General features: G+C 39.4%; 1 protein-coding gene across 1 annotated transcript in view; it reads left to right on the forward strand.

The window, feature by feature from the left end:
• Window positions 1-12,815, forward strand: part of LOC108416502 (NACHT, LRR and PYD domains-containing protein 12-like) — a 58,119-nt gene extending 45,304 nt beyond the window's left edge. Inside the window, 9 exon segments of the mRNA XM_037546156.1 lie at window positions 1,031-1,204; window positions 1,357-1,524; window positions 1,759-1,932; window positions 5,602-5,778; window positions 7,385-7,558; window positions 8,493-8,663; window positions 9,040-9,210; window positions 11,127-11,291; window positions 12,357-12,815. Of these exon segments, the coding sequence (XP_037402053.1) occupies window positions 1,031-1,204; window positions 1,357-1,524; window positions 1,759-1,932; window positions 5,602-5,778; window positions 7,385-7,558; window positions 8,493-8,663; window positions 9,040-9,210; window positions 11,127-11,291; window positions 12,357-12,498 (1,516 nt within the window). The 3' untranslated portion in view covers window positions 12,499-12,815.
• The last annotated feature ends 636 nt before the right edge of the window (window positions 12,816-13,451 follow it).

Below are 13,451 nucleotides of genomic sequence, written 5' to 3' on the forward strand. Positions count from 1 at the left end.
AATTTGTGATGACATTCCAAAATGTTATGTTATCCTCAGATGTCACTGCATTAAAAACAGTCCTGATTCTGTACTGAAATCACTGCATGGGCTCAGAAACACCTCCAGAAATCACCTCCACAATTCACTGAGTTTGCTGTGCAATCCACAAACGCCAACTAAAGCTGCATCATGTACAGAAGAAGCCATAGGTCAACATGATCCAGAAACGCTACCATCTTATCTGAGCCAAAGCTCATTTAAGATGGACTGGGGCAAAATGGAAAACTCTTCTGTGGTCAAATGAATCAACATTTGACCTGTTTGGAAACCACAGGAGCCATGTCCTGTGGACTGAAAAGGACATGAATAGTCAGGCTTGTTATCAGTGCACAGCTTAAAAGCCTGCATCTCTGATGGTCTGGGCTTGCATTAGTGTTTATGGTGTCAGTAGCTTACACATCTGGAGAGGGTCTTTCCGTGCTGAACTTTATATAGCGGTTTTAGAACAACATATTTCTGCATATTTCAGCAAGACAATAAACCACATGCTGCTTCCATCACAACAGCATGGCTTCACAGAAGGAGAGTCCAGGTGCTGAAATGACCTGCCTGCAGTCCAGTCACCAATAGAAAATATTTGTCACATAATGAAATGAAAAATCCAGCAAAGAAGACCCACAGAAGACCCAGAACTGCTGAGCAGCTAGAATCCTACATCATGCAAGACATTGGACAACATTCCTCTCCCAAAACTCCAGCAGTCAGTCTCCTCATTTCCCAGATGTTTACAGATTGTTGTTAAAGAAGAGGGGATGATACACAACGATAGACATGGCCCTGCCCCAACTTTTATGAGATGCGTTGCTGCCATGATGTTCTAAATGAGTCAATATTTTTCATGAAACACTAAAATGTCTCACTTTCATCATCTGATATGTGCTCTATGTTCTGTTGTTAATATGGGTCCATGCAAATCATTTTGTTTTTTTATTTACATTTTACACAGTAATTCATATGTCTTTTCTCCACCATTCATCTCTGTCTGTAGGCTGAATAAGTGCAGTATTACAGAGGAAGGCTGTGCTGCTCTGTCATCAGCTCTTTGTTCAAATCCTTCACACCTGATAGAGCTGGATCTGAGTGAGAATAAACTAGGAAACTCTGGAGTGAAGAACATCTGTTCTCTACTGAATAATCAGTGCTGTGAACTGCAGAAGCTGAAGTGAGTTCCAGTTCTTTCACAAAACAATTCAAAGGCATTTGTAATGATGAGACTAAAGTTAAAGTAATAAAAGTGTGACTTTTAAATAATAGTCTATTTAAAGCACAAATGCACTGTATGATGTTTTGATAATGAATATGGTCTCTTTCCAGTCTTTCATTCTGCAGTATAACAGAGGAAGGATATGCTGCTCTGGGTTCAGCTCTAAAATCAAAGCCCTCATCACACCTGATAGAGCTGGATCTCAGAGGTAATGATCCTGGAGATACAGGAGTGAAGGAGCTCACAGACATATTCGTGAATTCAAAGAAAACACTGAGGTGAGACATAATAAAAAATGCCACTTGTGCAATTTAAATATTTAATGGATGATGTAGTGGATAATTAACCAAACTGGGAACTGTACTAATCAGAAGCTACATGGCAACAGCAATAATGAAGGACAGCTTACTATAATAGATACAGCCTGTAATGCACATTGACACATTGGTGTAGTAGAATCTTATTTCTTGTCGTTATACAATTATTAATATGGCTGTGTTTCTTCTATTTAGACTGCTGAACAGTGATGATGCAGAAGAAGCCTGGAAACGTCTTAATGAGATTCTGGGTAGAAACCCCTTACTGCAGAGAGAGTTAGATCTGAGCATGAAAGTACCAAATGACATTCAAGTGAAACAGCTCTGTCCTCTACTCCAGGATCCACACTACAGACTGGAAAAACTTAAGTAAGCATTTAATTAAATACATTTAGATTGATTTTGTAGTTAGCCCTGAATTACATGACAGTATCTGTTTACTTGTAGAAATTCTACTGAGTTTACAATCAAGGCCAGTTTTACTTTAAACAGTGTTGTGATCAATCTAAGAGTGTTGTGATCAATCTAATTATACTGTTGATCTCTGCAGCTGTAATGATCTCAGGCATGCTTAACTTCAGCTCTTAAACAGTGGTCTAATAGAGTTCCACAATAGACATATTGATTATAGGTAGTTACATTTACACAAGAACATGTACTTCAGTAATATATTGATGGTTTTTACTGTCCTGAGTGTTTTTCAAATCATATTAATTTTATTTCTATCAAAGTGAGTCAATGAATCTTTTACTCTTTTACATTTTAGTCATTCATGTTTAGATTGTTTTTGTGTATGTTCAGTTTGTTTTGGTGGTGGCAATATTTGTACTGCTTAGTGATTGGCTATATCTCTGACATTGGAGCTTCTGTATTTTAGATCAATAGCTGCAGCCTCAGATAGCAGTATTTGTTAGCTAACATCTCTGAAGAACATCAGGCTGTTTTCATACTCAGTTCTCTAAAGATGCACCACATTTTTATCATGTTGTATCCCTTTCATTTGGTTTGGATGGTGGACTTCAAGGACTAAAGTGGACTAAATTACACATGTGGGTGTTTGTTCATTGATCAAGTTTTGCAGGGATCCAAGCACTCACAGAAAAACAGAAAATAGAGACACTTACTGTCCATGTACCAAAATCTAATGCATATTATTACTTGCCTCTCATTATTTACAGCAGCTCACAGTGCAGGAAAGATATTAGCGTTTATAAAGAGTGAAATGTCGAAGCAGCAGATTCTGTAGACAGTACAGTGAATAAATGGAAAAATGTGCTCTAGTGTTTAATTCCATCAAAATCAGTGCGGTTCAATTGCTTGGTGCGGATCTGATTTTGATTGGAGATATGCCAAAACTGAACTACAGTAGAAGTTGGAGAGGTCCGCACCATCCACAGCAGGTCTGAAAGCACCTCCCAGCTGAAATGGAGCTTCTGATTGGCTCTGCCTCTCATTTTTACTGTCTCTCCGTGCTGGGAGTGGTGGGGCAAATGCCTGCCTGCCACTGTGGTTCCACCAGCATTGCTCAGCCCACACTGAAAGATGCATTGTAGCACCAGCAGTGGATGAGTGAGGGTGTGTTCAGCTGCTGTGCTACCTGCATAGTATTGGTTCTAGGATAGAATGAAAAGTGCAGAAAGTGGTGAATTATTCTATAGAATAATTCTCTTTTTTCTCAATTTTGTTTTATCAGAGATTGGTAAAATGGAAAAGGTCTAATTTTGTAAATTCATGGGCAAAGTTATTTTACTCGTAAGATAATAATAATATAGTAATAATTTTTGTTTGATTAAGAATTATTGAATTATTGATTAGATATCAGCATTCCCACAGTCTTGTGTTGCAGGGTTAATTTTCAGTGTCAACCACAGGAGTAGGTTAACCAGCCTAGTGCGGACTGTATGTTCTTTACTTCCTAGATGGCACATAGGTCTGCATTAAGTGCCCGCTACTTTGTTTTTCCTCTATGAAGGCCCTGACCAGTAAAGAAGGGTCTTTTAATGTCCCCAGTCACTTATATACCCGATGTAACTTTATGACACATAGATAAAATACACTGCTCAAAAAATAAAGGGGACACACAAATAACACATCCTAGATCTGAATGAATGAAATATTCTCATTGAATACTTTGTTCTGTACAAAGTTGAATGTGCTGACAACAAAATCACAAAAATCATCAATGGAAATCAAATTTATTAACCAGGCCTGGATTTGGAGTCACACACAAAATTAAAGTGGAAAAACACACGCCAGGCTGATCCAACTTTGATGTGATGTCCTTAAAACAAGTCAAAATGAGGCTCAGTGTTGTGTGTGGCCTCCACGTGCCTGTATGATCTCCCTACAATGCCTGGGCAGCTCCTGATGAGGTGGCGGATGGTCTCCTGAGGGGTCTCCTCCCAGACCTGGACTAAAGCATCCGCCAACTCCTGGACAGTCTGTGGTGCAACGTGGCGTTGGTGGATGGAGCGAGACATGATGTCCCAGATGTGCTCAATCGGATTTAGGTCTGGAGAACGGGTGGGCCGGTCCATAGCTTCAATGCCTTCATCTTGCAGGAACTGCTGACACACTCCAGCCACATGAGGTCTAGCATTGTCCTACATTAGGAGGAACCCAGGGCCAACCGCACCAGCATATGGTCTCACAAGGGGTCTGAAGATCTCATCTCGGTACCTAATGGCAGTCACGCTACCTCTGGCGAGCACATGGAGGGCTGTGCGGCCCTCCAAAGAAATGCCACCCCACACCGTTACTGACCCACTGCCAAACCGGTCATGCTGAAGGATGTTGCAGGCAGCAGATCGCTCTCCACGGCGTCTCCAGACTCTGTCACGTCTGTCACATGTGCTCAGTGTGAACCTGCTTTCATCTGTGAAGATCACAGGGCGCCAGTGGTGAATTTGCCAATCCTGGTGTTCTCTGGCAAATGCCAAGCGTCCTGCATGGTGTTGGGCTGTGAGCACAACCCCCATCTGTGGACGTCGGGCCCTCATACCATCCTCATGGAGTTGGTTTCTAACCATTTGTGCAGACACATGCACATTTGTGGCCTGCTGGAGGTCATTCTGCAGGGCTCTGGCAGCTCCTCCTGTTCCTCCTTGCACAAAGGCGGAGGTAGCGGTCCTGCTGCTGTGTTGTTGCCCTCCTACGGCCTCCTCCACGTCTCCTGGTGTACTGGCCTGTCTCCTGGTTGCGCCTCCAGCCTCTGGACACTACGCTGACAGACACAGCAATCCTTCTTGCCACAGCTCGCATTGATGTGCCATCCTGGATGAGCTGCACTACCTGAGCCACTTGTGTGGGTTGTAGAGTCCGTCTCCTGCTACCACGAGTGTGAAAGCACCATCAACATTCAAAAGTGACCAAAACATCAGCCAGAAAGCAGAAAGGTACTGAGAAGTGGTCTGTGGTCCCACCTGCAGAACCACTCCTTTATTGAGTGTGTCTTGCTAATTGCCAATAATTTCCACCTGTTGTCTGTTCCATTTGCACAACAGCTGTGAAATTGATTGTCAGTGTTGCTTTCTAAGTGGACAGTTTGATTTCACAGAAGTTTGATTTACTTGGAGTTATATTGTGTTGTTTAAGTGCTCCCTTTATTTTTTTGAGCAGTGTTTATCTGATAAAGAGTATACATTGTAAGTTAATGACCAGAACTTGTGGACTAAAAATGGCTGCAGAGTGGCTGACTTGCTGCTCTCTCTGTACTACACACATGAATATTCACTTATTTTTTGTTAAAATAGCTCTTGTCTGAGAGAACAGCCTAAATGAATCACCAAATATTATGCTCTCTCTCTCTCTCTCTCTCTCTCTCTCTCTCTCTCTCTCTCTCTCTCTCTCTCTCTCTCTCTCTCTGTCTCTCTGTCTGTCTGTCTCTCTCTGTCTCTCTCTCTCTGTCTCTCTCTCTGTCTCTCTCTCTCTCTCTCTGTCTCTCGCTCTCTCTCTCTCTCGCTCTCTCTCTGTCTCTCTGTCTCTCTCTCTCTCTCTCTCTCTCTCTCTCTCTGTCTCTCTCTCTCTCTCTCTCTGCAGGTTGTATAAATCAGGCAGTGTTAAAGGTGATCGCTGTGCTGATCTGGTTTCTGCTCTGATCGTAAACCCCTCACACCTGAGAGAGCTGGATCTGAATGAGAATAAACTAAACAAGTCAGGAGTGGAGAAGCTCTGCATTCTACTGAAGAATCCTGACTGTAAACTGGAGAAACTGAAGTGAGTAATACTTCATTAAAGGGTTAATTACATGTCTTTAAGAGCAGTAGGTCTATAAAGCTGTTAAAGGTATTCTGGGACTGACAGCAGTTAACCAGGACAGTACATTGGCATTCTCAGTAATTTATTACTCATGTCTGGAAAAAAAAATATTTAAAGCGAATTTATGACTATTTGAAATTATATTAAGAGTAAAGCAAGAAATTAAAGTTTTTTGCCAGTTGCTTCTTTGCAGAGGACCTTGTAGGCCCCATGGTTGTCATATTATTGGTGGTCGTGGATTGTTTCCTTGTTGTTGAAGTGGTTCATGAAAGCAATAACAAAAATACATTCTTTCAAAATCTTCTCTTTTCATTGCTGCTTCAGCACCAACAAATGAATGGTGGGCAGCCAAATTGATAAAACTTGGAATAGTTCAGTGTGAATTCTGCTGAAGAGTCAAGGATTACTGCAAATGAATAAAGTTTTTCTAACTGATCTCTGTTATTCTATGATGAACCATTTCTATCCTGATGAACAGAAGAATCACACTGCCCTCATCCACAGGGCACAAGGGGTCACTGAGTGGTTTGATGAGTATAATAGAAATCACAGAACCCAGTTGAACACCTATGGGGAGATTATGGAGTGATGTGTTAGACTGCATTCTCCACCACCATCAAAACACAATCGGACCGTCTTTTGGAAGAATGGTGTTCAATCCTTCCAGACCATCTCATTGAAGCTGTTCTGGTGGCTTGTGGTGGAATATGTGCAATGAACACTGTGTATGTGTGTGTGTGTGGGTGTGTATATATATATATAGACACACACACACACACAAAGAAGTTTGATATATGTAAGCTTAATGTTATATATGAATTTTGATATATATTAAATGAACGTCACTGTTGAAGAGCTCGTGGATGGCTAACAAAAACAGTGCATCAATAAATGGCCATTAACAAACTCCAGGTGGAGCTTTAAGGAAGGGAATTCTGATATGGTGACCAGTATATATATAGTGATCCCTTGGACAGAGTGATCTGAGAGTGATATATGATGTGAAGCCACAGATGGGTAGAGCGCTGCCTGCGTCCACACAGAATCTCATACAACCAACACAAAAACAAGATGGCGCTATTGCCTTGATGACAGCAGATTTCATTCCAGATTTTCAAGCTTCACTCCATGTTTTCAGACTTTCATTCCATATTTTCAGATTTTTCATTCATTAAATAGAAATACTTTATTTACAAATTACATATGAATAATAAGATATATAAAAGGTAAGTGTTTGTTTTAAAGTCCTTGACACCACTGAAAAATATTTGCCTTGAAAGCAACATACAATAAAAATCTGTCAACACTGGAGTGAAATGAACACAGATAATTTCAGTAATCAGAATTTAATGCCCAGAAAATCAATGTAAGCATCAACCTAACATAATTCTGAATACAGCTACCATTAGCCGACATATGAACTGATGCAACCATTGAACTAAAATTTCCTAGTTAAGATGCCAGCTCTGAAAATTGCCCAAGGAAATCACACGATGTCAGTGTTTATATATGTTCATGTGTATTCAGCAGTTTAGAAATAAGGAATCCATCTCTGTCTCTGCAGGATTAAAAAGGGCAGTATAGAAGAGGAAGGCTGTGCTGCTCTGGCTTCAGCTTTAACCTCAAACCCTTCATACCTGAGAGAGCTGCATCTGTACAAGAACAAACTTGGAAAGTCAGGAGTGGAGAATCTCTGCAACCTACTGAAGAATCCTCACTGTAAACTGGAGAATCTGAAGTGAGTAATACCGCCTACAATAAGGGGATTAATTACATGTCTTTTAGAGAATTTGGTCTAAATAAGAATAAAAACTAAGAATCAGCTTAAAGGTTTTATAGACATTTCTTTAGCAGACTAGAACATATTCTACATAATGCACCACAAATTTAATAATAATAGGATATTAGGTAAAGCATGTATACATTACACATATTTTTATTAAATCAATGATCAAATATCCAAAGATTAATAAATAATTCAGACAGTGAATATGTTAAAACTGTCATAGGATTTATCATTGTATTTCTTAGTCTTTAATACCTTCCTCTGGGGGCTAAGTGTGATGTGGAGTCAGTGAGCAAGTGGAGTCAGTGAGGCGAGGAGTCAAAACCATGTAGTAATCAGGCCCAGCAAAGGTAGAAGAGGGGCAAATCCAGAAAGCAGGGTAAACGAAAACAAGCAGCAAGTCAGAGAATCGAAACAGAAACCTCTCAGTATGTTCACGGAGGAATGCAATACTTCACAAAGAGCTACTCTACAGCCTGGGCTCAAATACTAAACTAACTAATCAGGAGAAAATCATGAACAGGTGAGTAACATCAATTTTCAGGAGAGCGAGAGTACTGATGGGCTGTTGATGAGGCGTCAGAAATCCCATGACTCTGCTGAGGAGTCTGGGTAACGGAGACCGACTCCGGGAACAGCAGCGAGGGAAAGAGCTCAGCGTCCAGACTTCCCAGAGGATTCTGGGAAGCGTAGTTCTTGTCCTGTGGATCATCCACAATCTAAGATCAACCAGAATTCCATAGTATTTAGTGCATATTATTGTTTAATTGTTGATATTTTTGAACAAAGCTTGTACATATATTCAGTGATTTATTTAATACACATGGTATTTTTTCCTTTGTTAGTTGTGTTTAATTTACTCTTCCTTCTCCCTTTCACTCTACAGACTAGTTGAGAGTTTATCAGAGAATTCCTGTGCAGCTCTGGTTTCAGCTCTTTGTGGAAATCCATCATATATCAGAGATCTGAACCTGAACAAGAATAAACTAGACGAGTCAGGAGTGAAAGAGCTCTGCAACCTACTGAAGAATCCTCACTGTAAACTGGAGAAACTGAAGTAAGTTGATTAGTAGACCAGAACATTCATAATATATAGAATTTTGCACAGGTTAAGTACTAGCAAAATACATTTTAAAGAATGCATAGTTGATATTGAATACACATTTTTATAACATTTATCATTAATACTTATCTGAAAAATATGTGATCTGAATTATTCAATACATATGTAAATCAAAACAAATGTAAATTCCTTCTCAGTGTGTAAGGATAAATATCAGCCTATAGCATTTATAACATTTTACTATTTGATCCTTGATTATTTTCTAAAAACTGATGTATTGTTGCAGCATTTAACAATAATTTATATATTTCACACTTTTTAAATATTTACTTAATGTACCTTTCTCTCTCTTCTCCCACTTGCGCTACAGACTAGCCAACACTATGACAGAGAAGTCCTGTGCAGCTCTGGTTTCAGCTCTTTGTGAAAATCCATCATATATCAGAGATCTGGATCTGACTGATAATAAACTGCGAGATTCAGGAATGAAGAAGCTCTGTGATCTACTGAAGAATCAGGACTGTAAACTACAGAAGCTACTGTAAGTAACGTCATTATTGTGGCATTAAACTAATAAAACAGATTTATACGGACTGCAGATTATTGATATTTATTATGATTTGTTTTTCTGTGACGTTCTGATTATTTCCATTACATAATAACAAAACAGACCAGAATTTCATGGTTATAGTCATTGAACAGCTTTGCTAATGCAACATGAACTGTACTTTCAGCCTCATCCTAAATTAATACTTCACTGAAAGGATCAACTGTACCCAGTTACACCCTCTTACCCCAAATAATGAATGAAGAAATAGTCCATTAGCAAAGACGTGTTTAGGGTCTGAAATGTGTTTACTTACTTTTGTACTGAAGCTAATATTATAGAAATAGAAGATTTTGGGTCACCTAAATTTCTAATATTTGTTAACTGCATTAGCTTCATATTTCCAGTAAAGAACTGAATCGCAGTCTATTAGCTTGAATTTTGTGAATTCTTTTTTTAAAATTACAGATTTATATTTACGACATATAGCAAAGTGCTTTGCTGTCCACACTGAAGGTATCCTGGCTAGCACCAGTCCAAACTACCCTGGAGCTAAGAAAGAAAAAATGTGCTGATACCTAGAAAGACAAATACAAGATACAAGACATTTCAATAAGTGCTGGATATGTGTTTATTTAAGGGATCCACAAGGAGATGGTCTTTGGTTGGGTTTACAATTAGGGACTCAGACACCCTTGAAAGTTCATTTCAATACGTTACTTAAACCGCCTCTATGCACAGCCAGTGTTTTCAAGATTAGTGAGGATGGATCTCGTGGTTGACCGTGTCAAAGGCTGTAAAAGCTCATGAAGAATAAAGACTAATGACAGTTTCTGTAAAGGGAGCCAGTTTAAAACCAGACTATTTGAAATTGTGGAGCTGATTCCAAACGAGAAAAGCAGACCAATGACTATAGACTGACTTTAGACTGACTATAGACTGACTATAGGCTGCATGTTCAAGAATTCTTCCCGCAGATGTACACATATTGACCAGCTGTGTGCCTCAGTTCACCACTGTCATCCTTTCTGCCTGCTCTCATCTATAAAGTGCATGAGGAGATGATGTAGAGGAGGTGATGTAAGGAGAGATGTGGACATGAAGACAGGGAGAGACAGAAAAATAGAAAGTGTAGATCTGAAAAGTGGAGTGTGGTTAAAAGGTTAAGAGTCTTGTGCCACCCCTGTCTGTCTGTTATGGAGAATGGAGGAAGGTAAAATGCTCAGGCTGAGATTAAAGTCTGCCGTCTGGACTGCAGACCACCAATTCCACCCACCTACCTCCATTTCCTGAAACGTGGGGTAGATGAGATTAATGGGATTGAGATTCCTGTAACGTTCTGTGGAATATCAGAGTTGAGTATTGAAAAACGTGATGGAAGTGGATTTATGCAGTAATGAAAATATGAGAGACAAATGCAGAATAAATGATATTTAGCTGAGGGTGAAAAGTTCAGCCTCCATATTAATGATAAAAGGAAAGGTCAAGATGGACATGTCCACCTAACTGCTACAGCTTCTTATACAGGTCTTATACAGCTCAGTGCTTTTAATGATCATGCTGACTATCGTCAGCTTAGGGTTCCACAATCAATCCTAATGATTGATCAGAATTGATCACAGATTGATCAGCCTGAGAGCTTTGTTTAACTGAGGCAGGGTTATGTCAGTTCCCCAAATCACTTACAGGCCATTCGTGTGGAGATGTGCTAGTTATAGTTATTAAAGTTCTAGTTATTGTTATTTTCAGATTTACTGTTTATAATTCTGGCTTTATTATTTGTCTAAATGTTATTAATTTTTATTGTTTTTCTTCTTCTTTTTATTATTATTATTGAAAATGTGTGTCTAAACTTGGTTGTGTTCGTGTTCTGGGCTGAAGAATTAAGGAACCTGTTTTACTGTCTGCAGGATTAAGAATTGCAGTATAGGGGATAAAGGCTGTGCTGCTCTCACTTCAGCTGTGAGTTCACATCACTTACAACTGAAACTTCTGGATCTACGTTGGAATAAACTAGGAGAGTCAGTGATACAGCAGCTTTCTGAGATAATGAAGAAATCACAATGCAGTCTACGGTGAGAGAAAGAACCAAGTACACTTAAATATAAAACTGCCAGCTGCATCCAGTGTGATACAGTTTTGCTGCTCCACGTATGGACAGACACACACACACACACACACACACACACACACACACACACACACACACACACACTCAGTATATGCTCTGCAGATGGAGGTTTTAACTTATTTTCACATTAGAAAAATCAACAAAAAATGTGTTTACACTTTTGAATTTGATATATACAGTTAGCTCCTGTATATTGACAGATGTTCTGTGACCGTAATACAGGCGAAGATACCGTAATTACAAAGTTCTCTACTGTTTTGGTCGTGGTCAGTTCCACCCCTTAGCCAAGTGTCCCCATCACACCATGCGGAGCTGGGAGGGAACTTCCTGTAACGCTCCAACACATCTTTCCCAACTGCCACTATAACAGTGTCACTGCAGGAGAACGCTAACGGCCAGTTCTGTTGTGTTAACTATTTAGCCACACAACTTTACTCTCTTAGATCACTGACCATTGATGGCTTTGGCCTCATCAGACCTCACAATGGTAGGACCAACATTAATACTGGAGCCTCCATATTAATGTGGCTTTGATTGTAGAAGTGTGCTGTATGTTTAAAATAAGATCAACTAATGGAGTACACTCATTTTTAAATCATAGTCTAATAGAAACTTCAGACAGCACAGAGAGAAAGGTAAACAACACAAACAGGACAGAGGGAGATAAACAGTCAGATGTACCAAATGTACTAAACGTAAATGCAGATTTATTAACATACACATGTTGGAGCCTTTTCTTTTGTTTATACTGTTTTTTTCACACTGATTTCCAATTAAATTCTATAGCACAATATAATTATCCTATCATCATACTACTTTTCTCATGTACATGTGGTTTATATAAGGCAATTCAGTTTCCCCTTAGTGTGAAAACCTCATACTGATGTGCTGCACTGACCACAGATACAACACTGATGTTTCTTTTGCAACAGATAAACATGCAAATACATTCATAATGATAAACACTATATTACAATAAGTAATATTTTATTCTAACTGTTCACTACAGATTGGATGCTCCAATGCTTTGGTCATTTTGGCTCCCTTCATTGATCTGGAACAAAGTGGAAACAGAAGAATCATCAGAAGATGAGGAAGCACATCATATGACTGCAGAGGTTCATACTGAAGTGGATCAGCATAAACAATAACAGAGGAGAGTTCAGAAGATCAGAATAAAATTGATCGAGATGAGCAGAAAATTACACAAACTTTGTTTGGCTTGTAGGTGAGCCTGATTGTTTAACAGAGCTGCAGTGGCACATTCTGTTGTACACTGCTTGTGCTGTAAGGGAACGAGTGTAGTTCTGTATTTAAAGTCAATGCCCCAGTCAGAAGTTGGCACAATGGGGCCTCAGTACAGCCCGTTTTTCCCTGTGTTTCAAAAGACGTCTGTACATGAACAGTTAATGGGAATATTGACTGGAAATTGGTGGAGCACTTCTCCTCTTTGTTAGAAGCTTGTCCTTTTTTCTTAATTAAAAAAAAATCTTAATATTCTGTAAACTGTTGTGAGGATTATTGAATTAGCTGCAAACAATGTGTACAGATACATACTGTAATACTGTCTGGAGTTTTCTATGTAAGCGTTCAGGAATGTGCATCTTCTTAAAGTCTTATGCGGCTGAGATGCTTCAGGAGACCTGATAAGAAATACATAGATTCATGAATAACTTGCACCTTCTACATTATTTGTGGTTTGTATTAATTAGCAGGACAGCAGTAATATTACAAAAACACCAGTTTTATTGAAATACACAATGAGAATGTGTAACATTGGGGAGTGAGAGGCAGTAGCCTTACTTTGGCTCTTCCATGAAACATAGTCAACACAAGCAGGAAAGCTCAGCTAGTCAAGTTAATGACTAGAGGCCAATTCACAAATCAAAATGCAGACAACTGCATGACTGGTGAACTGGTGAATCTCAGTCACATGCCCAGAATCCAAGATTAACACATTTGGCTTCAATCCAGTTGGGAAACGGTGGGTTTGACGTGGCTTCAGTCAGTCAGTCCAACACAGACAAATATTGAAAGAGTAGCACTGTGCTAAGTATCAATAATAGCTGTTTCATCGGCTCCGGTCACTAAAAGAGCAGTAGCT

Source organism: Pygocentrus nattereri, chromosome 16 (assembly GCF_015220715.1).
Source record: "Pygocentrus nattereri isolate fPygNat1 chromosome 16, fPygNat1.pri, whole genome shotgun sequence".
Taxonomy (NCBI): Eukaryota; Metazoa; Chordata; class Actinopteri; order Characiformes; family Serrasalmidae; genus Pygocentrus; species Pygocentrus nattereri.